The 20,736-nt window shown below is 50.8% G+C and overlaps 6 protein-coding genes across 6 annotated transcripts; 4 read left to right on the top strand and 2 right to left on the bottom strand.

Moving 5' to 3' along the window:
* Window positions 1-4,324: 4,324 nt before the first annotated feature.
* On the top strand, window positions 4,325-4,549 carry N7481_007604 (uncharacterized protein; the record flags this gene model as incomplete). Its single annotated transcript, XM_057266823.1, has 1 exon — window positions 4,325-4,549. The coding sequence occupies one exon, from the start codon at window positions 4,325-4,327 to the stop codon at window positions 4,547-4,549; it is 225 nt and encodes a 74-aa protein (XP_057121024.1).
* A 1,622-nt stretch (window positions 4,550-6,171) lies between these two features.
* sebA (putative C2H2 transcription factor (Seb1)) lies at window positions 6,172-8,106 on the top strand (the record flags this gene model as incomplete). The annotated part of the gene is made up of 2 exons (XM_057266822.1): window positions 6,172-6,721; window positions 6,899-8,106. The coding sequence occupies 2 exons, from the start codon at window positions 6,172-6,174 to the stop codon at window positions 8,104-8,106; spliced, it is 1,758 nt and encodes a 585-aa protein (XP_057121023.1).
* Window positions 8,107-9,539: 1,433 nt separating this feature from the next.
* N7481_007602 (diphthine--ammonia ligase family protein) lies at window positions 9,540-12,140 on the top strand (the record flags this gene model as incomplete). The annotated part of the gene is made up of 3 exons (XM_057266821.1): window positions 9,540-9,563; window positions 9,619-10,328; window positions 10,466-12,140. 3 exons carry the CDS (start codon window positions 9,540-9,542, stop codon window positions 12,138-12,140), a joined length of 2,409 nt encoding a protein of 802 aa, XP_057121022.1.
* Window positions 12,093-13,147, bottom strand: N7481_007601 (uncharacterized protein; the record flags this gene model as incomplete). Its single annotated transcript, XM_057266820.1, has 2 exons — window positions 12,093-12,136; window positions 12,523-13,147. 2 exons carry the CDS (start codon window positions 13,145-13,147, stop codon window positions 12,093-12,095), a joined length of 669 nt encoding a protein of 222 aa, XP_057121021.1.
* Window positions 13,148-14,991: 1,844 nt separating this feature from the next.
* On the top strand, window positions 14,992-17,546 carry N7481_007600 (uncharacterized protein; the record flags this gene model as incomplete). Its single annotated transcript, XM_057266819.1, has 4 exons — window positions 14,992-15,106; window positions 15,198-15,214; window positions 15,292-15,402; window positions 15,468-17,546. The coding sequence occupies 4 exons, from the start codon at window positions 14,992-14,994 to the stop codon at window positions 17,544-17,546; spliced, it is 2,322 nt and encodes a 773-aa protein (XP_057121020.1).
* Window positions 17,547-19,346: 1,800 nt separating this feature from the next.
* On the bottom strand, window positions 19,347-20,259 carry N7481_007599 (cupredoxin domain-containing protein; the record flags this gene model as incomplete). The annotated part of the gene is made up of 4 exons (XM_057266818.1): window positions 19,347-19,689; window positions 19,751-19,851; window positions 19,902-20,142; window positions 20,246-20,259. 4 exons carry the CDS (start codon window positions 20,257-20,259, stop codon window positions 19,347-19,349), a joined length of 699 nt encoding a protein of 232 aa, XP_057121019.1.
* Window positions 20,260-20,736: the final 477 nt, after the last annotated feature.

Raw genomic sequence — 20,736 nt, 5'->3', positions numbered from 1 at the left:
TAGACCGACTGGTTCAAGGTTTGGGTTGGTAATAACCTAAAAGGCAAAAACCTTGAACACAAAAAGTAACCCGAGAACGAGAGGAGAGGAGAGAGGAACGTTGTCTAGCAACGTGAGGGCAGGGTAGAGCCGGTCCAACTCGGACAAGCGCATGGAACGAAGTTTAGTTGAGTCGAGGTCTCAGTCCACTATCGAAGTTTCAAAGGCTCCAGTTCGGCCGCTGATAGCCACTGGACCCGCAACTGCTTCTCCATATGAATTCTTTTGGTGCTGCCACCGGTCACGGTCACAGTCACGGCCACAGTGCTGCTACCCTCGTCTTCCAGGGTTGATAGCATGATCCGCCGCCAGCCGCGAGTGAACCCGCAGGGATCGAAGACCCCCACGCCCCCATTGGACTCGACTCCACGTCGGCTGTCGTCAACCGGTGAGAAGTGAGAAAACCGGGGAGCGAGAGTACTGCACTGTATCTGAAGCCTCCGCGGCACCATGTGAATGAATGGGCTCGAACCCCTCGACTACTGGCCGTTAAGCCAAGTCGATCGAAGTTGCCGATGGAAGCTAGAAGAAATAAAGAAAGAGAACCCCGGAGTTGGGAAATAGTGAGTGGCAAGTAGCTCCGTATAGTGCGCCCGGAGGAGCTAGAAGGCAACGGACCGGTCCACGTTCGGGGTTCCATTTTTGAACGTTTCGTAAATGAAAATGGGCCAAGACCGAAGAGATAGTACTCGTACTACTCATACGTACGGAGTACGTAGTATGGAGCCTCCAATGGCTCCAATGGTGTTCTATACTCGTAGTCTTGCAGTACTCCGTACTCCGTCCGAAAGTCCAGAATGGATCAGTCTTCAATCAACATATCACATTGCCAAAGCACCAAAATCATAGGGGCCAATCGTAACGAACACTTCGGTATCCGGGCCGTCAAGGCGCGCAGGATGCAAGCTTTCTGCGACGCATGGGAGATTACCACAACGGCTCTCCCAAAAGGAAAAGACCCTTGCAGCTAGTCCATACATAGTTATCCGGTACTCCGAATTGTATGTATCCATCACCTCGATGTATCCAATTTTTGCCTTCCCCCCACCACATCTCAACGGAGTTCGTTCTTTGACAGTTGACACTAGTAGCAGTTAATCAACATTCCTAACTAACTCTATGCGCCTCTCCATTTGGAATGGGATATGCAGTAAATACGCCATCCTATCCGCCGACTATACGCCACGAACGCACGAACGATGGAACAGGTCGACTTCCCAATTCTCTCGGATACGAGCATGATCGACAACGGTTTCTCGCAGCTTATTCGACCCGGTGGGAAAAAAGGCTGTCGCAATCGCTACCCCACCAGGAACAAAAAAGGATTATCGGATTGGCAAGACCCTAGTACTCGTGTATGTACTTTCTTTTTACAAATATCCGTACCCAGCAAAGGCAAAGGATGAGGGATCTCCGTCTATAGCTCGAGTTCAAAGTCCGCTCATTCGTCGGGGAAAGAGCTCATCTGGATCCCGCCACCGAATTAATGGACCGCATTACTCGTACCATTTCCAATTGCACGGGTCAGGGCCAGCTCCCGAACCCCGTTATTTGGGAATCGGGCTTGAGGGAAAAGTTTCTGCGGCGCCTTCCCCCCCCCCGCCCTCATTTCATATGATTGGGTGAATGGGAGACGGCAAGAAGAGCCGGATATGGGGAAAGCTCTCTCGAAGCTCTAGCTTCAACCCACACCAGTAGTGATGGGCTTGGAATTTTGCCATTCGCGTCGGCCATCGACTCCATCGAGTCCACCGTCGGCTGCACATGAAGGACCTTCCGCGCGAGTCAGAAGCTAGCAACCGCCCGTTCGACGGACGCTATCTCCTCCTCCGTACCCTCTCTCTCCAGCATATTCTCCAGTCTGGAGTCCCATGTCTCCACCGCATGTGTACGAGTATCCAGAGCTCGACACCACGCCTAAATAACTCACCATCTGGCTGGTTAGGAGCCTCTGCCGTGTTGGCTAATTTGCAAAGGCCCCAGTAATGATAGCCCGCGCTGGACCGTGAAACAGCATTTCGCATTTGAAGCTAGGTCGATAACCATTAATAATTCCCTTTTGCGTATCGGTGAACGAGAATTCTTAATCTGAAGGCTTGACACAGACCAACAAAGCACGAGGGAAAAAGAGGATCACCAGAGCGCGGCGAATCCAATAGATCGAAAAAGGAATTACTGGAATAGGTAAAGAATTTGAGTCTGGAATTGGCCATCGCTGCTTAATCAAGCCGGACTGTCTGTGCGACACCGACAGCGATGGTGGTGGCGGTCAGGGTTGCGTGTGAGAAGGACGAAAAGAGTCCACTGGACCACTCTCCCCGGCAATAGTAGCAAATTCAATTTTGGCCACAAATTTGGGGCTCCGCGTGAAACGATCGATCGAGGAAAAGTCGTGATCCAATTGATTTTATGCAATGTTAGAAGCTCTGCCTCTGCAATCTGTACATGAATCGCGTCTATGAAAATTAGACTGCAGCCGCGGCGAGATAGGAAAAGAATAATCGACTGCAACGGATTGGGGCTGGACGCAAGGTTGTTCTCTAGTGTATTCACTAGAGGAGGAATTGGTCAAGAGGGATGGGGCCGCGATTCTTTCTCGAAGAGTAAGTGACAGCCTTCCATGCATGGCCCTTACCATCCGCTAGTCCTGTGTAAAGCCTAGGGCCACGTTCTAACACTCTAGTCATTGCCCACCCATGAGTGACTGGGCTGGAGATAGTGAATCTAGTCCTAAGTCAGCAACACTCAGACCCGCGTGAGTGAGTGTGGATAACACAGAAGGTGGAGTACGAAAGCGACCTTGTTGACCTTACTCCGTACTTTGGACTTACTGACTTGAGCAGTATATTTACCCTAGCTCTGTACTACTCCTCATGGGGATCGGAGTGGGGAGGGAGAGGTCGGGAAGGCAGCGATCAGACAATTTCTCCCCCAATTTCACAATTTCCCGGCCAAGTGGACTGTCTCGGGAGTCTGATTGGCGAGCGGAAGAATGTCGAGAATTCCCGTCACCTCTTTACTACTTCTGGTTAGTGTCCAGGCAAAAGGGTTTAAAAGAGGAATTGGTGGACCGTTGTGGAGGCCGCTATGTTTAGAAGCGGCCAATGGTGCACGGTTGATGCGCAGATGGGAAAAGATGGGCGATGATGGAATTTCGACTTTTCGGCCTCGAGTGGTTTGCTCATTGCTTTTGCGAGTGGCTGATTCCTTTACCTTTTTTGGGAGGGGAAGTTTGAAGCAGTTGAATTGTGATAGTCTTGATTGACGCAGCCTTGTTGGCCACTGGAGGGTCTGATAGGGTGGGTTCAGAGTCATGCCCAGAGAAAATCACCAGTAATCTCACCAAAGGTCTCATGTTTGGGTCAGAATATGTTCTGGAAAGGTTGTGCCACTCTACTCATAGCAAAAGTTACTCAAGATTGGACCGGCCTTGCGTGCGTGGCGTGCGGCGTGCCGGTGGCAATGAGAGCGTGAGAGAGCACATTGATGAGTCTTGGGATGCTGGGCACTTGGATGTATCGGATTCTGTCCTGCCTGATGGATCACAAGGAATTGGCGCTGCCCCGGATCTACGAGTGAGACGCGGTCCGCCAGGCAGAACCATCACATCGACATGCAATCGGAACACATCACTTTGCGACATGGCTTACGCTCGCCAGGCCAATCAGATGTATCACAAGCGTCTCATCCATCAGCCAGGTATACACTTTTTAAGACCAGTGCGTAGGTCTGGACCGGTAGGTTTGAACTCGCGTCAAGAAAGTACATATAATCGCTGTAGAGTGCCGAGACTAAGGGACATTGGCCCTTTCAAGTTCACGCTAATCAAGTCAGTAAGGCTGACGGGGGGGTTTCTCCGCATCCCTCGAGCTCTTGCGATTTGTCTCCAACCAAGGGGACTTGCATTGAAGCCTTGGCTAGCCTTATCTAAAATGATAGTACGGAATATCCTCTGGGGATCCTGGGTTCGGGGTTCTTGCGGTGCCTTCGCAGCTGGTTCCTGCAGTAGACCGCCCGATGCAAGAAGGAAAAAGAAATCCCCCCCAAAAGAGTTGAGACTATCACAAGCTGAGCCTTGACGTGTCGCGGCCCTTACAGACTGCTTGTGTTCGCCGAGAAAATTCCCGCAAATCCATGTGGCAACTTCACGACAGCTCGCACGCAGGTCACAGCTCGTAGCTTCGAATAATTTGCCTCCACCAAAAAGCTAGACTATGTACTATGGATCCAATATTTTGCAATCCATGATGGGGTAGGAGAGTAAAACAAAGCACAGATCAGTGTGATGTCTGTTATCGTTGCCGCTGCCGCTGCCGTTGCCGTTGCCTCGCTTGGTTGTACTTTCGGCCACTGCCGGCATCATATGAAACTGACCGGGGGTTGCGTGGGCGCACATACACATTCGCGTACCCCGGGGAGCGGAGAGGGCGTTCGAGTGGCAGAGACACCCAAAAAGACAGCCAATGCCGACCGTTTCACGATCGCTCGCGCAGAGGCGGTCGCACGGTAGGAAATAATCGCCACCGTTGAGCCTTCTGATCGGCAAGGCCTGAGAGCGACTTGGGTTTGCGCATTCACACACACCTGCACTCGTACTAGATGGGGCATGGATCGACCCGGACTACCTATGGACATGGTTTCCACATGTTGATCGCGCCGGGGGAGGGCGAAGTACCGGGGGGAAATGGGCCTCCGAGGTGAGCGCAGTCAGATCAGTGTCGATCGCCAGAGTGGTGGGTGCAGCGGGTCCACGCTTGGCTAGCATCGGCGCACGCTTGTGGTGTACTGCCCTGGCAGCGAAATGACGAGGACGGGACGGACGTGGGGCATGCTTTGGGCAAAGCGGCCATTGGCCCCAGGGCCACACCACCCCCGGGTGCCCAAAAATTGTGTGGTGCACACACACACACAGACAGTGCCAGTGGGAGAAAATGTGTCTGGCTTTCCATCCCCCCCCCACCCATTGGCGAGAGCTGATTTGCCGCTGGGTAGAAGCTGGTGCTGATAAGAGGTGCAAATGATTAGCGCTGTCACCATCGCCGGGACCAATAGCGATGATCCTCGTGGCCACAACGACCGAGAGAGCCGTGGGTGTGAGTGTGATGAGATTAGGAGGAATGAGGAAAGAGAGATAAGTGGTGTATATTCATAGACACCGAAGTATAGTGAGCGTTAAGCTGAGGTGATAGGAGTCGGCAGAGGTAGGCTTGAGGGTAGGCTTGACAGGTGACAGGCCAGCCAGAGCCAAAGCCAGAGCAGCAGAGGAGGCCTGGACAGTGTTCTGAGTCCTTCATATCTCGTACCCAGTGTCCCAGTGTGTACCGTACTCCGTACTCTGTCGACCAGCCCGTAGGTGGAGGTGGAGGCAGCCAGTGAGAAGATGGAAGAGTCCAGGTGGAAGAGAGAGACCCACCGCGGATGTGCAGTTCCCAACCCGCCCCGGACTAGCCTGCTTTCCTTACACAACAGAATTGAGACACCCAATTTTAGTATTAATTTTATTTAAAAATATATTTTAATTAGATTTCACTTTTGGGTGGATTAATTATTCTATTTATTTTATTCCCTTTTTGTCATTAAATCATTTAATCATTTATTCTATCAGTTCCTGGCCCACCCGCACTAGCGGCAAACGTAGGAATAGCAGCAGATCACTCTTTTTATCCACCTTCGCCCTCTCTCTCTCATTCTCTCTTCCTCTCTCGCTACTTGTACACACTCTTTTTCCTCTTCGTCTTTATTTTATTTTATATTTTATACCTTATTTTTGTATTTTTCCTTTTCTGCTTTTGGGTTGGGTTATCAAACTATTTGGATCTCCCATCTTCACACATTCTCTCACTCTCACTCTCTCTTATTCCACCTGATCTTTCCAGGATTCACCTTCCTTTTGACCTAATCGCCTGGTCCATTCATTCATTATTACTCTAGATCACTGGAGTGTCTCAACCTAACTACTACTACACCATCAACTATACCTAATATTCACATCAGCATTGCGACTACCGCCGGTATGTACTGGATGGCATGATATGATATGGCTATTATCATGTACTATCAAGGCAATGCCAATGGCATTGCTTTATAGTCATGGCCATGCTATACAACAGACCCCCGCTGACTCCCCCAGCAATGGACTCTTACACAGTTGCACCTCCCGTGCAAGGCCAATCATTCTACTACGATGCCACAACACAACAGCAAGGACACTACACCAGCCAGCCCTCCGACTACTATGGTCAAATGCAGTACCAGCAAAGTCGGGCTTCAGAGCAGCAACCCATCTATCAACCGCAACCCATGATGAACATGCACCAGATGGCCACCACCAATGCCTTCCGCGGTGCCGCCATCAACATGACTCCCATTGCCTCTCCTCAACCCTCTCACATGAAACCTTCCATCATTGTGCAACAGGGCTCTCCCGGTTTGATGCCTCTGGACACTCGCTTCATCGGTGCCGATTTGTACGCTTTTCCTTCAACACCGCCTCTTTCCGCCTCGGGCAGCAGCATCAGCAGCCCTCCTTCCGCCCATGGTACCCTGCACACCCCGATCACCGACACTTTCTTCTCCTTTGAGAAGGTCGAGGGTGTTAAGGAAGGCTGTGAGACTGATGTCCACACGGAGATTCTCGCCAACCCGGATTGGTCGCGCTCCGAATCCCCTCCAATGACTCCAGGTAAGTTTTTAGTGAAACAGATCGATCATATGCATGCACGCATGGCAAGCACGTCACCCTTTTCCAAAAATAAAGAGTTTTGGCAAGAGATGGAAACCTACGAACCAGGTGACGTGGGGTCATATATGCAAGGGGGAGAAAAAAAAGGCCAATGCTAACTCGCGGCCGAATCATCAGTGTTTATCCACCCGCCGTCATTGACCGCCAGCCAAACCTCCGACTTGCTCTCCGCCAATTCTTGCCCCTCGCTTTCCCCCTCCCCCTCTCCAGTTCCATCCGACATCCTCGCCCAATCCCAAGGTTTGACTGCTGAGTCGGCCGGTGCAGACTTCTGCGACCCGCGTCAGCTCACAGTCGAGGCTTCAGCTCACGTCCCGACTGCCCATGGTCTCCCTCCCTTGCCGACTCTCTCCTGCGACGAGGAGCAGCCCCGCGCCGTTGTGGGCAGTGCGTCTGTGACGCTGCCTGTCAACGAGAACCCTTCTCCTTCGTTCACTGCCTCGTCCACGACCGAGGATCCTCTGAGCTCCCTGCCTACCTTTGACAGTTTCTCAGACCTCGACTCGGACGATGAGCTGAACCGCCTCGTTGACTTCCACCCCGGTAGCAACGCTGTTTACCTTGGTGGCAAGCGCCAGCGTGTGGACCAGTACATTGCTGAGGACGATGGATTCCTGAGCGAGCACAGCCTTGAGGACTCGGATGACTCCGAGTTCATGCCGGCTGCCGTTCCTGCTTTCCATTGGAACGAAGTCGCCCACGCCCACGCCCACGCCCACTCGCACGTCCATACTCACGTTGAGCATGAGCATGAACATGAGCATGACCTTGCGAACGACAGCGAGTCCGACTCTGCCGAGGAGGAGATCCAGACCAAGAAGCGTAGCAACCGCAAATCATCCCGGAAGACCGCCCACATTGATGACGACTGCTGCTCCACCAAGTCTGACTCTATGCCCCCTCCCTCGAGCGACGAAACTGTCACCGACTCCGAGCGCGCTCCCGTCTCTGTGAACCGTCGCGGTCGCAAGCAGTCTTTGACCGAAGACCCTTCCAAGACCTTTGTGTGCACACTCTGCTCGCGCCGCTTCCGTCGCCAGGAGCACCTCAAGCGTCACTATCGCTCCCTCCACACTCAGGACAAGCCCTTCGAGTGCCACGAGTGCGGTAAGAAGTTCTCTCGCAGCGACAACCTGGCTCAGCACGCTCGCACCCACGGCGGTGGCTCCATCGTCATGGGCATCCTGGACGGAACGGAGGGATCTATGTCCTTCGACGAGTCACAAGATGCCGGGGCGTTAGGGGCGGTCATGTACGAGTCCAACGAGGCTGGTGCCGACCGTCGTGCTGCCAAGAAGCGCAAGCGTGACTCTGGCTCCGTCTAAGTCCTGCCCTCCCGCAGGCCTTTGGCGATCATGACAACTTATGAGACCAGGAGAACTTCCTACTGCATATATAATATACAACATTGCGCTCGGTCGGGCGGTTCTCCTGCGGGATTCGAACTGGCTTTTTTATTTTCATTTTCATCTCCTTTTTTTGACTCGACCTATTTTACAGGTCCATTGGGTTTGGCGTCCGGGCATTTGCATCTGGTGTCGGCTATCGGGTTCATCGGTGCAAGGCATGGTTTCCTGTCTTTTCAGCGGAACATTCGGGGATACATTCATCATGGAGTTGACGGAGAGGTTTCAGTGAGGACACTGCAACTCAACTCTCCTGGACTCATTTTTTTTTCACATTTTTCTCTTTTTTTTCCCTTTCCCTTTTTTCCCTTTGTTTGGGTCTTCCTCGGGAGATATGGTGTGCTTCACCAAAAAGAAAAGAAGTTTCACGACCCCCTTATCCCGAAACCATTCGGAAAAACAAAAAGAAGAAAATCGAGTGGGCAATGATGACATCCTGTCTTCGCGATGAAACAGGTGGCTTGGTGTTGATTTCCTTTGTCATTGTGTTTCCTTGCAATTTCCTTTGTTTTTCATTTTGTCTGTGTCTTTTTCGTCTCGTCTCGTCTCTGTTATCCCCCGGATCAACACATCAGCGTTATGGGCAAATCCTTTCTCGGCTCTATCGTTTGCCGATTTGCCCTTGCTTTTTATCCTTCCATTCTCTGTGACTTTTTTTTCCCCCCCCACCCTTTAGCTTCTCTTCGCCGTTTCGTTCACCTCTCGCTCTTGTCTTATTTCATGTAATATCCTCTTTTTGTCTCCCCCCCCTTTTGCTTTTTGAACACCCGTTTTGTTGTGCTGGTCACATTCGTGTATATCTTAATTTGACCACCCCCGATCTCATCCTGATCCTCATTACCTCTTACCTTATACCTCATACCCCCTTCTTGTATTGCATTGCCTGCTCGTTTGTGTTGGTCAAGGTCTATTTACTCAATTTATCCTCGGGATCCGAATCAATCAAGAATATCAATCATACTTCTATCCACAGAGTAGTCTAATCACAGTGTAGTCTAACTAATTGTCCTTGAAGGGAAGAATAGTTTAAAAAAACTTATAGCTCTGAGCCAGTCCTCATAATCGAAGTACCAGCACATTCAGGCCTCTCTTAGGGAGGGATCCTCTCTTACGGGCCTGAAGGCGCCCTTTAAACAAACGTAGCCTGGTTTGCAACCGTTGGAGGGGGAAATCGCGCAACCTCGGCAACCCGGAAACCTGACGGGGGCTGTTTTCGAACCCGAGCGAGGACCTGTCTATTGTCTGAACACGAATGTACTACAGGATGTACGGCAGGTGTATGCGCGGCGTCTTTGCCTCTTACCAAGTGAGCCATCTTGGTGGGTGAACACTGCCTAGTCCAATTTTAGACCATGACCGAGCGCGATAAGAGTTTAGTATGCTCCACTGATAACAGGTGGGACTTGCAAATTATCCCACCACACTACGCAGCTCTACTGCCCCGGGGAACAACAACTTCCCATGAACACCCCCCCAATCATGTCCAACACACAACCTGCAACACTGGGAGGCCTCAATGTGATCGCCCTAGTCTCAGGCGGAAAAGATTCCCTCTTCTCCATCCTCCACTGCATCCGCAATGGACACAAAGTAATCGCCCTAGCAAACCTGCACCCCGAACTCAAACCCAATACATCGACTGCCGAAAAGGCCGCTGAAAATGACGACGACGGAGAAAAAGAAGAAGAAGAAGATATTGACAGCTTCATGTACCAAACCATCGGTCACAGCGTTATTCCCCTCTACGAAGAAGCGTTAGGCATCCCACTCTACCGCGCCCCAATCACCGGCGGGGCCGTGGATACGTCTCGAATTTATAGACACGATGCTGTCTCGCAGTCCTCTGAGAAGGACGTCCTGTCTGGAAGTGACGCGGTCGACGGTGAAGCAGACGAAACAGAGTCCCTAGTCCCACTCCTCACCCGCATAATGAAAGCCCACCCAGAAGTCAACGCCGTCTCAGCTGGCGCAATCCTATCAACATACCAACGAACCCGAATCGAGAACGTGGCCGGGAGACTAGGTCTAACCCCGCTCGCCTGGCTGTGGAACTATCCCTCACTGCCCGCCCCAGCAGAGCGCGTCGCTGACCCGGCCACAGTGCGTGAAGCGGGTTTGCTAGAAGATATGGCCGCCGCCGGGTGTGATGCGCGAATTATCAAAGTTGCTTCGGGGGGGACTGGATGATGGGTTTCTTTGGAACAATGTTTCCGGCAGTGGGGGCTCGGGTCGTTTGTTTCGAAGACGTATCGTTAAGGCTATGAGTCGATTTGCGGAGGCGGAGGATATTCGGGGCGCTGTCCTTGGTGAGGGGGGGTGAGTATGAGACTCTTGCTGTTGATGGGCCGGGGTTTCTTTGGAAGAAGAGGATTCTTGTTGAGAAAGCTGTTAGTCGGGTCGCTGATGGGGGCGTTGCTTATACTTGTTTGAAGGGGGCGAGGTGTGTTTCTAAATCTGATGGGCAGGAGAAGGAGCAAGAGCAGGAGCAGTCTGATATCGCGCCATCGGATATTAGAAGGCCAGCTCTGTTTGATGGGAAATTCGCTACACTGCTGAATGACCTTTCGACTGGACCTGCTGACGCAAACGATTCGACTGCCGAAACAAATATACCCCTATCTCCATCACCATCACCATCACCGACATGGACAACCGAACCAGTCAGCCGCCTAACAAAAACAACCTGGACAATCTCAAACCTCATCGCCCCAGAAGCCGGCCCCAGCACCACCTCCCAAATGAGCGCTATATCAAGCAAAATCCAAAAAGCCCTCTCCTCTTCCCCCTCCAACCCACCCCACTCAACAGAAGACATAATCTTCGCAACAGTCCTCCTCCGCACAATGGACGACTTCACCCCCATGAACAAAATCTACGTCTCCTTATTCCAAAAGCCAAACCCACCCGCGCGAGCAACAGTCGCTTGCGGCGATACTCTACCCGATGGCGTGAATGTGATGATTTCCTTCGTTGTGGATCGAGGTGCGAGAAATGCGAGGCAGGGACTACATGTTCAGTCAAGGAGTTATTGGGCTCCGGCGAATATTGGGCCGTATTCGCAGGCTTTGTCTATTCCGTTGGAATTGGGTGAGAGTGGGAGTGAGCATCGCCAGAACGACCAGACTAGACTGGTTTATGTTGCGGGTCAGATACCGCTTGAACCGGCTTCAATGGAAGTCGCTGCATCTACGGATAATGGATCTGAGTCTGCGTTTGGAGATTATTCTCACAGGGCTACGTTGGCGTTGCAGCATATGTGGAGGATTGGCGAGGCGATGCAGGTTAATTGGTGGGCAGGGGCTGTTGCGTTCCTGGTTCGTAGGGGAAATGATCAAACTCAGATTCGGACTCAGGCGCGGATAGCGTGGGAATTGTGGAAGAATATCCATACAGCGGAGAATACTGGTGATGACGATGGTGATGACGATGATGAAGAAGGACCGCAGTTCGATGCTTGGGATATCAAATACGGGCGACAGACCGAAGATGTGGTAGCCCAGACCTGGAAGTTGCCTGATTTTGGCATTCTGGGCAGCAGCATCAGCTCCAGTGTTAAGACATCTACTACGTCCGTATCGCCATTTTTGGCAGTGGAGGTTGACCAACTTCCCCGCGGCAGTGATATCGAGTGGCAGGGTCTTGGATATAAGTGCGGAAACGTCTCGATTGAAGACCAGGTCGATCGTACGGCGAGTATAGCGGATGGAAAGTATGCCTATACGTGCATTGAGATTTCCAGCGGGGAATCAGATTCGAAGGAGAAGCTTGCTGCTATTTTGAAAAGTCTGTCTCTGAAACGGAGACTCTCTCAGGCTGTGCTGTACACCACGCAGCGAGTGACAGGAGATTTCTGGGTTGGCCAGGTCGTTCCGTGTCGAAGTGTTTGGGGTCGGGAGGGTAAAGAATTATTTGCGGGAGTGGTGTTGCAAGAAGAGATTGAGATTTCGAACTAAAGTCAAATAGCATAAACACCAACGAATGAAATCAATGAATGAAACGACAGCATACAAGAAAACCCCCATCACGAACTAAATAAAAACACATCACTCCTCAACCCCAATCTCATGCTAGCACTCAGGCTACTAGCAGTAGCAGTCCGAGTATACCGTCCGTCCGAATTAACCCGTCGTCTCTTCAGGCCACTATTCGCCTTCCGATGAGACCGTGACTGTCTAACCTGGGAATAAATCCCCGAGCACGCCGACGCCGTATGAAAAACACCATGGCAGACGGTACAAAAATCAACAACAACAGTCGCCGAATAATCGTCCACATCTCTAATTTTCAACCCCCATTTTATCTCCTCAGTCCGCAAAGCCACTCTATACAACCGACCCTCTTCTTCCAACGCATCAAGCACCAGATTCTCAAACGAAAACGTCGAACTCGAACAATCATCCCACGGAACCAAAACCGTTGCATTCTGAGTTCGTCGAATCTTCCACTCCTGCCAATCCAACGGAAGACCCGCAATAAACGCGCATGACAGAATAGCGTCAGAAATTCCCGTTCCAAGCCGGCGATACTGCATTTCAATATCCCGAGCTTCGGCGCAGTAGTCGGTGATACTCGCATGTCGCGAAGAATGGAGGGTGGAAAGTCTGGTCCAAAGAGAGCAGAGCATTTCGAGGGCTTCGCTGGCTGTGGGTTTTGTGTAGTTGTTCACGGCTTGGAGAAGGGTTTCGAGGGTTTTATGGGGGTGCATTGCTTTTGCGATTGTTGGGGTTAGTTTGCTGATGACGATTGCGCAGGCGGTTTTTTGGGAGTGGTTCCATCTTTGTAGCGGGGTTGGATCATCGGATGAGGGTGGTGGTTTGTTGATATCTTTGAGGAGTCGGGTGAAGTTGCGCTTTTTGAGGGTTTGGTGGGTTTCTAGGTTCCATTTTGGCCAGTCTTTGTTGTTTTTGAGGATTTGGCTCGGGTTGGGGATGGAGCTGGTGTGGCAGATCTTGGAAGGCATTTTGGATTTAATAGTGTTCCAAAGTTCCAAAAGTTGAAGTGAGAACTTGAAGAATAGTTCTTTCGAGAGAATGATATTTTCTTTTATTTTTCTGTCATTGTGCTAGGGGTGTTTTGGAATGTGATGACGCTGGCCAGTTCGGCGGGACGGACCATGATTCTCCACATTCTTGATAGATCTGAGATTTGAAAATGACAGTGACTATCATAGAAGGATCTGATTGTCATACTCCATTTGGGTACTATGTATGGAAAAAGCCGGCATGTCAAAATGAAGCATAACTTTGGAATGGAGGTTTGGGATGCATCGCTCACAGCCGTTGTATGAAGTCGATGCTTCGAGCCATGGCAGAGCTTCAACTTCGCGTGCTGTATGGGCATGATATTGGACAGCAGGGAAGTAAATTCTGGATAAGCCATTTGTCCAATACCCTCACTAGTAGGGCCGAGGGTGCATCGGGAGTATGCAATGGCCTTGTTTCATCTCGTGTAGGGAGAGGGTGAGGATCCATGGATTGGGAGTAACCATTGAAGAAGCTGTGTTTACTTGCATGCCAGAAGGTACCCTCCAAGTCTCTACTCTACTCACGTTTCCCATCAAGGTCATTGAGAACCACTCGAACTCCCGGGAGATACTAGATGGCGGGCCTAGGCAGTATTTGATGCAAGGTGGGTGAATGGTGGACAAAAACAAGCCGAGAGGAAATAAAAGTCATATTGTTTATGGGTAATAAATGAGATGTCCGTCGTAAAAAAAGTCCTGCTGTTCGATATAGCGAACATCAGGGTGGAGTAGACGCGGCTCTGCTAAAAACCGTTTGGTTTTGTTCTCCCACGAACGAACGATTAAAAATCACCCAAGAGACGAGGAGCCACAGAAAGGCACCACGCGGGTTATGTGGGTAGACAGACAAGAGTCTGTCACTACGAAATGTGTGTCCTGAATTCAAGGTACTCAAGGTACTCACTCAAGGTATAATCTTCACATCAGAAGATCCTCAAAGTGAATTCCCAAGTGAATTGGAGTGATGAATGAAGGAGAGGAAGAAGAAGAAGGTGTTGCAAAGCAAAAGATGAGTTTTACCCGTTCGCCTTCACCGCCTTGACAGCCTGAGTAACGTGACTCCACATACTGGCAGGAAGCACGTGACCCGTCCTATATGGACGAAAAATCTGCGGCAACACTTTTCCTTCCTCATACACTTTTCGAACGCATAATCAACCTCCAATTCCTCCATTTGACGATGGTCATAGGATGGCAGGTCATATTGGCGTACTAGATGAATTCTCAGAGCAGCATAAGGCTTCTCAACGGCACCAAGGGCTTCGGCCTGGACGTGCAGTGGTGGAGGCGTCACCTGCTGCTCAGACATACACTTCCAATGATGGAAGAGGCATTAGTAGAAGCCAATGGAGGATGCCAATTATTGTAGATTAGCCATTGAGTATTAGGGTACAGAGTATGCTATACTCGTACTCAGTGGTGTTGGAAGTAACACAGTGCTGATAGCAGTCATCAGCACTGCATCAGTACTAGCTACTCCGTATATGACTGGAGTCCGCATTTACGGAGTACCTATGCTGCTGCTACTGTCTATGGAAGCTCCTCCGTGACTATTTTAGCCACAGTTCCCAAGTCCCTACTGCCTTCCAGAACGTCTAGTGGAGCCAGGGGCAGAACCAGGCCAATTTTGGGTCAACCTTAGGCCAACCTTGGGCCTCGATTCCGGGGTTGCACCTTAAACCTTTGCCCCTCGCAGGCTTGTCTCCTATTCTTATCCTCCTCTCCTCTTCTCCCACCACAATCCTAGTATTGTGTCCATTCCTTTCCTTCACTCCTTCATCATGCCCAATGGCATCAGTAAGCGCCAGCAGCTGCGCAACGAGAAAACTCTCGCTGAGCTGATCCGCACAATTCCCGGCAATGACCGTTGTGCCGACTGCGACGCCTTGACCCCAGGTGCGTTGCCAAGATGCGATACGATGCTCTTGACCATGACAACCCCATTATCCTCGTCCATTGAACTAATCCTTTCTCTCTCATTTAACAGGATGGGCAAGCTGGAACGTACGATCTGCCATCACCAATACAATTCAATCCCCTATCCCCGATCCCGCCGACTAACATCCTTCCCGAATCTTTAGATGGGCATCTTCCTTTGCATGCGGTGCGCCGCAATCCACCGCAAGCTGGGTACACACATATCCAAGGTCAAGTCATTGTCGATGGATACATGGTCGTCTGAGCAGGTTGATGTGAGTTGACCCGCGGTCTCCGGCAAAGGCAATGGGCGAAAGACTGACGCGCTGCCCTCCAACAGAACATGAAATCGCACGGAAACAACCTCATGAACAAGATTTATAACCCGAAAAATATCAAGCCGTCTACCCCGGTCGACGTCGACGAGGCCGACTCGTGCATGGAACGCTTTATTCGTCAAAAATACCAGTATCGGTCATTGGAAGATGGGAAGCCGAAGCCTCCGAGCCGCGATGATGAGAGTTATACCAGGCCATCCCGGTCCAGACGCGAGAGATCTCCCGCTAGGTCTCCACCCAGATCCCCCGAGGGCTCACCTCCTCCTCTGCCGCCCAAGACCGGAAGCAAGTTCTTCGGCTTCGGTCTGCGCGGATCCGCTTCAACCTCGAACCTCCGCCGATTTGGGACCAAGTCTTCCAAGGCCTCGCCAAACCCAGATCTTGAGCGTTGGTCCCCGCCCTCTTCCTCGAAGGGTCCCGAGCGCCCCGAGCGTGGCCTCGGAGCACCAGTTGCCGATGTGACGACTGCTTCGTTCGAAGCCAAGATGGCCGCGTTGAGGGAGATGGGATTCACCAATGACCGGCGGAACGAGATGGTGCTCCGTGGTCTCAACGAGGACTTGAACCGTTCGGCGGAGACACTGTCAAGACTGGGAGAAGGAAACGGCACTCTTCCTGCACGAGCGAGAACTCCGGCTCCAACAAGCAACACTGCACCTGCACCTCTGCCAACTGCTCCGCGTGCCGTGACCCCGAACCCACAATCGCTAGGATCCAACAATCCCTTCGAGAGATCCGTCTCGAACCCGGTTCCTCAGCAGCAGCCGCAGTCTGCGACGACTTCGTATAACCCGTTCGATCAGCCAAACTTGACACCAGCCTCAGCACAGCCATTGGAAACCTCTTTCCAGACCTTGCAGGTGTCGCAGCCGTTGTTCCCTCACTCGACTGGCGGATATCCCAACCAAGCGCAACCTCAGACTACATATCAACCAGCATTCGCTCCTTCGGCCACCCTCGGCCAGAACCAGGGAGGTTATGTCTCTTCGCCCCAGGCAATGGATAGCAACTACAATCCATTCTTCCAGACCACACCCCAGCCGCAGAGCGGCGTGGCAAGCCAACCCTTTACCAACACAGGTGCCGCACAAAACAATCCATTCTTTAATGCCCCTCAAAACTATGCGCAGCCCCAGCAGTCGGCAGCAGCCCCGACTCTCACAGCGCCACGCCCGCCTCAGCATGCGAACACCTTGCCAGCCATGTCTTCTTCTTCGCCCTTTGGAACCTCTCCATTTGGACCGACACCTTCTTTACAGACGCAGCAACAGCCGCAACAAAACCAAAATATTTCGCAAGGGTCCTATAACCCATTCCAACAGGCCATGTCAACTCCTCAAAGCGCAGGACCTTTTACGACCCAACCTCAATTCCCACCTCAGCAGGCCCAGCAGCAGCAACTGCAGCAACCGCAACAGCTGGTCCCTCAGACCACTGGCCAGATGAGCAAAAACGGCATTCTTTCTCTATACAACCTCGCCCCTTCGCCAGCAGTTCCTCAGATCCCCAGCCAATTCCAACAACAGCCTCAAGCTCAATACCAGCCTCAAGCTCAATACCAGCCCCAAGCTCAATTGCAACCGCAATCCCAGCCTTTCAATGGCCTGGCAAACAGTCCCGTTCCACCACTCACCAATTCCCTCACCACCACTCCTCAAACCCAACCCGGCTCCGCAATTCCTACTCCCCAACCCACCGGCACAGCCGGTCCCATGGCATCTCGCAACCCCTTCGGCGCCGCAACAGTCGGCTCAGGTCTAGCTGCCCAAGCAGGCGTGACCGCCTCCCAACTCAATCAACCCTCCTCCGGCCTAGGCATCGGAATGGGCACCAACGGCGCCGCCAATGCTCCAGGAGCAACAGGCACGAAGCCACCCTCAAGTCCATTCTCATCTTCAAGTCCCTTCTCTTCCGCCCCGTTTTCCTCAAGCCCCTTCTCCGGCCCCCCGCCAACAAGTATGAACATGAATTCCACATTCCCAAGAACGCACATGAGTCAGCCCAGCGTCGACGTCAGCGGTCTGCAGAATGGTCGGCATAGCCCGGATGCATTTGCCAGCCTGAGCGCTCGCTACGGTTGATTTGATCTGTGATCCGCTTTGCTCTCCTAGTGTCCAATGACTTTGACTTGACTCAACGATGAACCTGTCTCTGTTTCTGTTTGCGCTGCGCTTTTATGCAATGCTCTGCTCTGCATTACATTGTATTGTGTTGTGTTGTGTTGTTCCCTTCCTGCACTGCGATAACGTCTGATGAGAGAAAGACGACGGTTACGCTTTTCTCTTTCCTTATGATTGGATCTTGGATATAGAATCGTCGATGAGATGGTATGTACGTGCATGGCCATGGTGCATATGAGTTTTTCGTTTTTCTTTAATTTTCACTCTTTAATATTTTCTTTGGTTGAATTTGTCTGTATTCTCTGTCTCTCCTTTTCTTTTTCTTCTTTTCTTACTGTTTTAATTGTACTAGTATAAGAGGCATGTCTCCTTTAGCGGGTCAATGGCATATATTGGATTTGATCTTCCAGGGTTCAAGTTGTACTTGTATTCTCATTCCAAGGTTGTTTGGGGTTGGGGCTAGTAATTACTAGTAGTTGACTACCCACCATGCTGCCCCAGGGTCCCTCTGAGTCAGAGGCTTGACATTCAGCCACTCCCCTCTAGGCTGTACCTTCATCTCTCCAACAAGACCCAATAAGATGCGCCGGATATCTCAAAGCATTATTTTAATATTGTGCTCGAAGTGGCTGTGTAAACGCGAGATGTAGGTGAGTCTTACACGGCATTTTGGGCCATTGAGAAAAGGCCACCACAACAGATTGGCCTATAAGGTCCCTTGGACGTTATGCCAGACGAAAAATACTAGTAGACCTCTCGGGATAAGAAAGATGAAAGGAACACATTGAGACAGGCTGAAAAGAAGTGTCGTGGCTGTGAAAGCTCCCATGAAGAAGCAAATGCCGACTAGCACGAAAGGAGTATAAGGTCAAGGTTTTCTTTCGTATTCGCATTCGCACCCGCGCTCGCAAATTCATGACTGCGGAATCGACATGGAAATTTGATGGTTATGCCTAATCTCTTACCAATCTGACCTGCCAAATAAGGTAACCCTGGCAGGTCGATCTCCGTGGGGAAAAGTATGTAAATCGGTGAGGGGTCGGACTGGGGCTGAAGAACGCCACTTTTTCGTATCGTATGCAATGATCGATTTTTTGGCGGATTGTAAGCACGATAGCTTCAATCAGTACCATCGCTTGATTTGATTCCGACCTTTTCAAATATTACAGGCGTGGTGTGCTCGGCATAGTGTCTTATTCGTGTATGCTATAGATCCGACTGGTCGATATGAAGTTTTTTGAAGAGCGTCACAGCAACGGGAGTAGCTTATGGATTTTACCTAGAACGAACGCAGTTGTGGGCATTAATTTGGCAGGTTTTGCCATGGCGCATCTGTTACACATCAATTAATTAATGCGACAATGCCATTTTGCTATAGAGAGTGAATGGATTAAATTCCAGTTTCCAAATATAGGATCATCTGCTCTGAGAGATGGGCTACTACTTACCATAGACAAATACTAGAGGTCTAGAAGAGTAACTTTAGGAATCATACGATGGTATCTACTTGAAGGGTTGCACAGCCCCCAATACCTTTTGCAGACATGAAAGTAGTGCACGCCTAAAAGATGGTACCTATTATCAAGCCAGGAGTCACTTTGGAACCGAAAAATGCTTAATTTTGAAGTATAGTAGCCTTCACATTTTCAGTAGTCTACGACGATTATCCTGCCTAGGACCGCCTGCAATTTGTGTCCTATGTACACCCCAAAGCTGAATTTCACCAAATTCATCACCTCATTAATGTCACTGAAACTTGACCTAGATCATAAACCCAGCCACCATTAAGGTAAGAATAGACAAGACACTAAGATCAGTTGAAAGGTGTAAACTATCTGCCGTATTCGCGGCGCTAGGACTGGAGCCACCACCACTGCTGGTCGTTGTCCCACTGGCAGACGATGTGCTGCCGCTAGTAGTCATGCCGCTGGCAGTCGTACCGCTGGCAGCCGTGCCGCTTGTAGTCATGCTGCTGGCAGTCGCGGATGTCTGTCCAGCACTGGCACTTGGTGTACCGAGAATACCACCTTGGGCAGTGGCTGGCACACTCTGGCCACTTGCACTCGAGGCTTTCGACTTGAATCCATCAAGCGTATCTGAGCCACTAATGCGAAGGCGAGAGTTATTAAAAGCGACTAATAGGGGTTCTCCAGTGATGCACTTACGATGGATTAATCACACCAACCATGCCAGCTTGACAATGTCCAACTTGGCCACAGTAGAACCAGATCGGGTTTGTATCATTGACGGTCAACGACCAGACGGGCTAAAATGTCAGAAAGTCATAGAACTTGAAAGATATTCTCATGAAATTACCTTTCCGTCATGAGCATCTGCCATAAATCCACTGAAGAAGCTCGTATCGCTCAGGGGGTGGCATGGGTTGTTAAACGCTGCCTGGACAACCGAGTGATCGCCTGGATAGAAATTGAACTCGACGACGCCCCCTTTCGGGACGTTTACAGTGGCTGGATTAAAGGTAAAGCCATCTTCGCCAACATCAACCGAGACAGTATTACTCGAAGCAGAGGCACTTTCAGTTGATCTCGCAGTAGGCCTAGTCGTAGTCGTAGTCGTAGTAGTACTGCTGGAATCCCCCCCCTCCTCCATACTGGGCAGCAACGAGAGGGAGCCAACAAAGGGCAAACGTGCACACATACGTCTGGATCATCATTGTCACTGAATTGGATGAGAAAATGTAAAGGCAGCAGAAGGTCCAAATGAAACTTGAAAAAGCGTAGTGTTGAATTCCGAGGAATCCGGAACTGGGTGTCTTTTATGTGGTCTCAGTAACGATGTACGTATATTACCATGAGATCTCCCCAATCTAATATTTGGAAGATTTAAGCTTTAGCATAGCCACGGCAAAGGAAGCTAAGCTTCCCCTTTCAACCTCCTAGTTCGGGCAGTTGGTTTCCTAAAACAGAGAATGCGGTTCGTCGTCAGATTGGAGTAGCCACAGGAAGTTGGAACTTTGCCTTGACTAAACGCCACGAAATTAGACCTAGGTCGGCCGATTACCTCAATATATTTTTCGAGATAGTTCACCATGTGACATGTCTTGTCATTTTGGATGCGGGGTGGCTGACTAACACAGCCATGGTAAGTATACGGACAATGGCCTAATTAGGAATACGCGGTTTGGTACGAA

Source organism: Penicillium waksmanii (genome assembly GCF_028829765.1).
Source record: "Penicillium waksmanii strain IBT 27052 chromosome Unknown utg000007l:1.0-4314555.0:1.0-4317578.0, whole genome shotgun sequence".
NCBI classification, from domain to species: Eukaryota; Fungi; Ascomycota; class Eurotiomycetes; order Eurotiales; family Aspergillaceae; genus Penicillium; species Penicillium waksmanii.
This window is presented reverse-complemented; position numbering and strand designations above follow the sequence as displayed.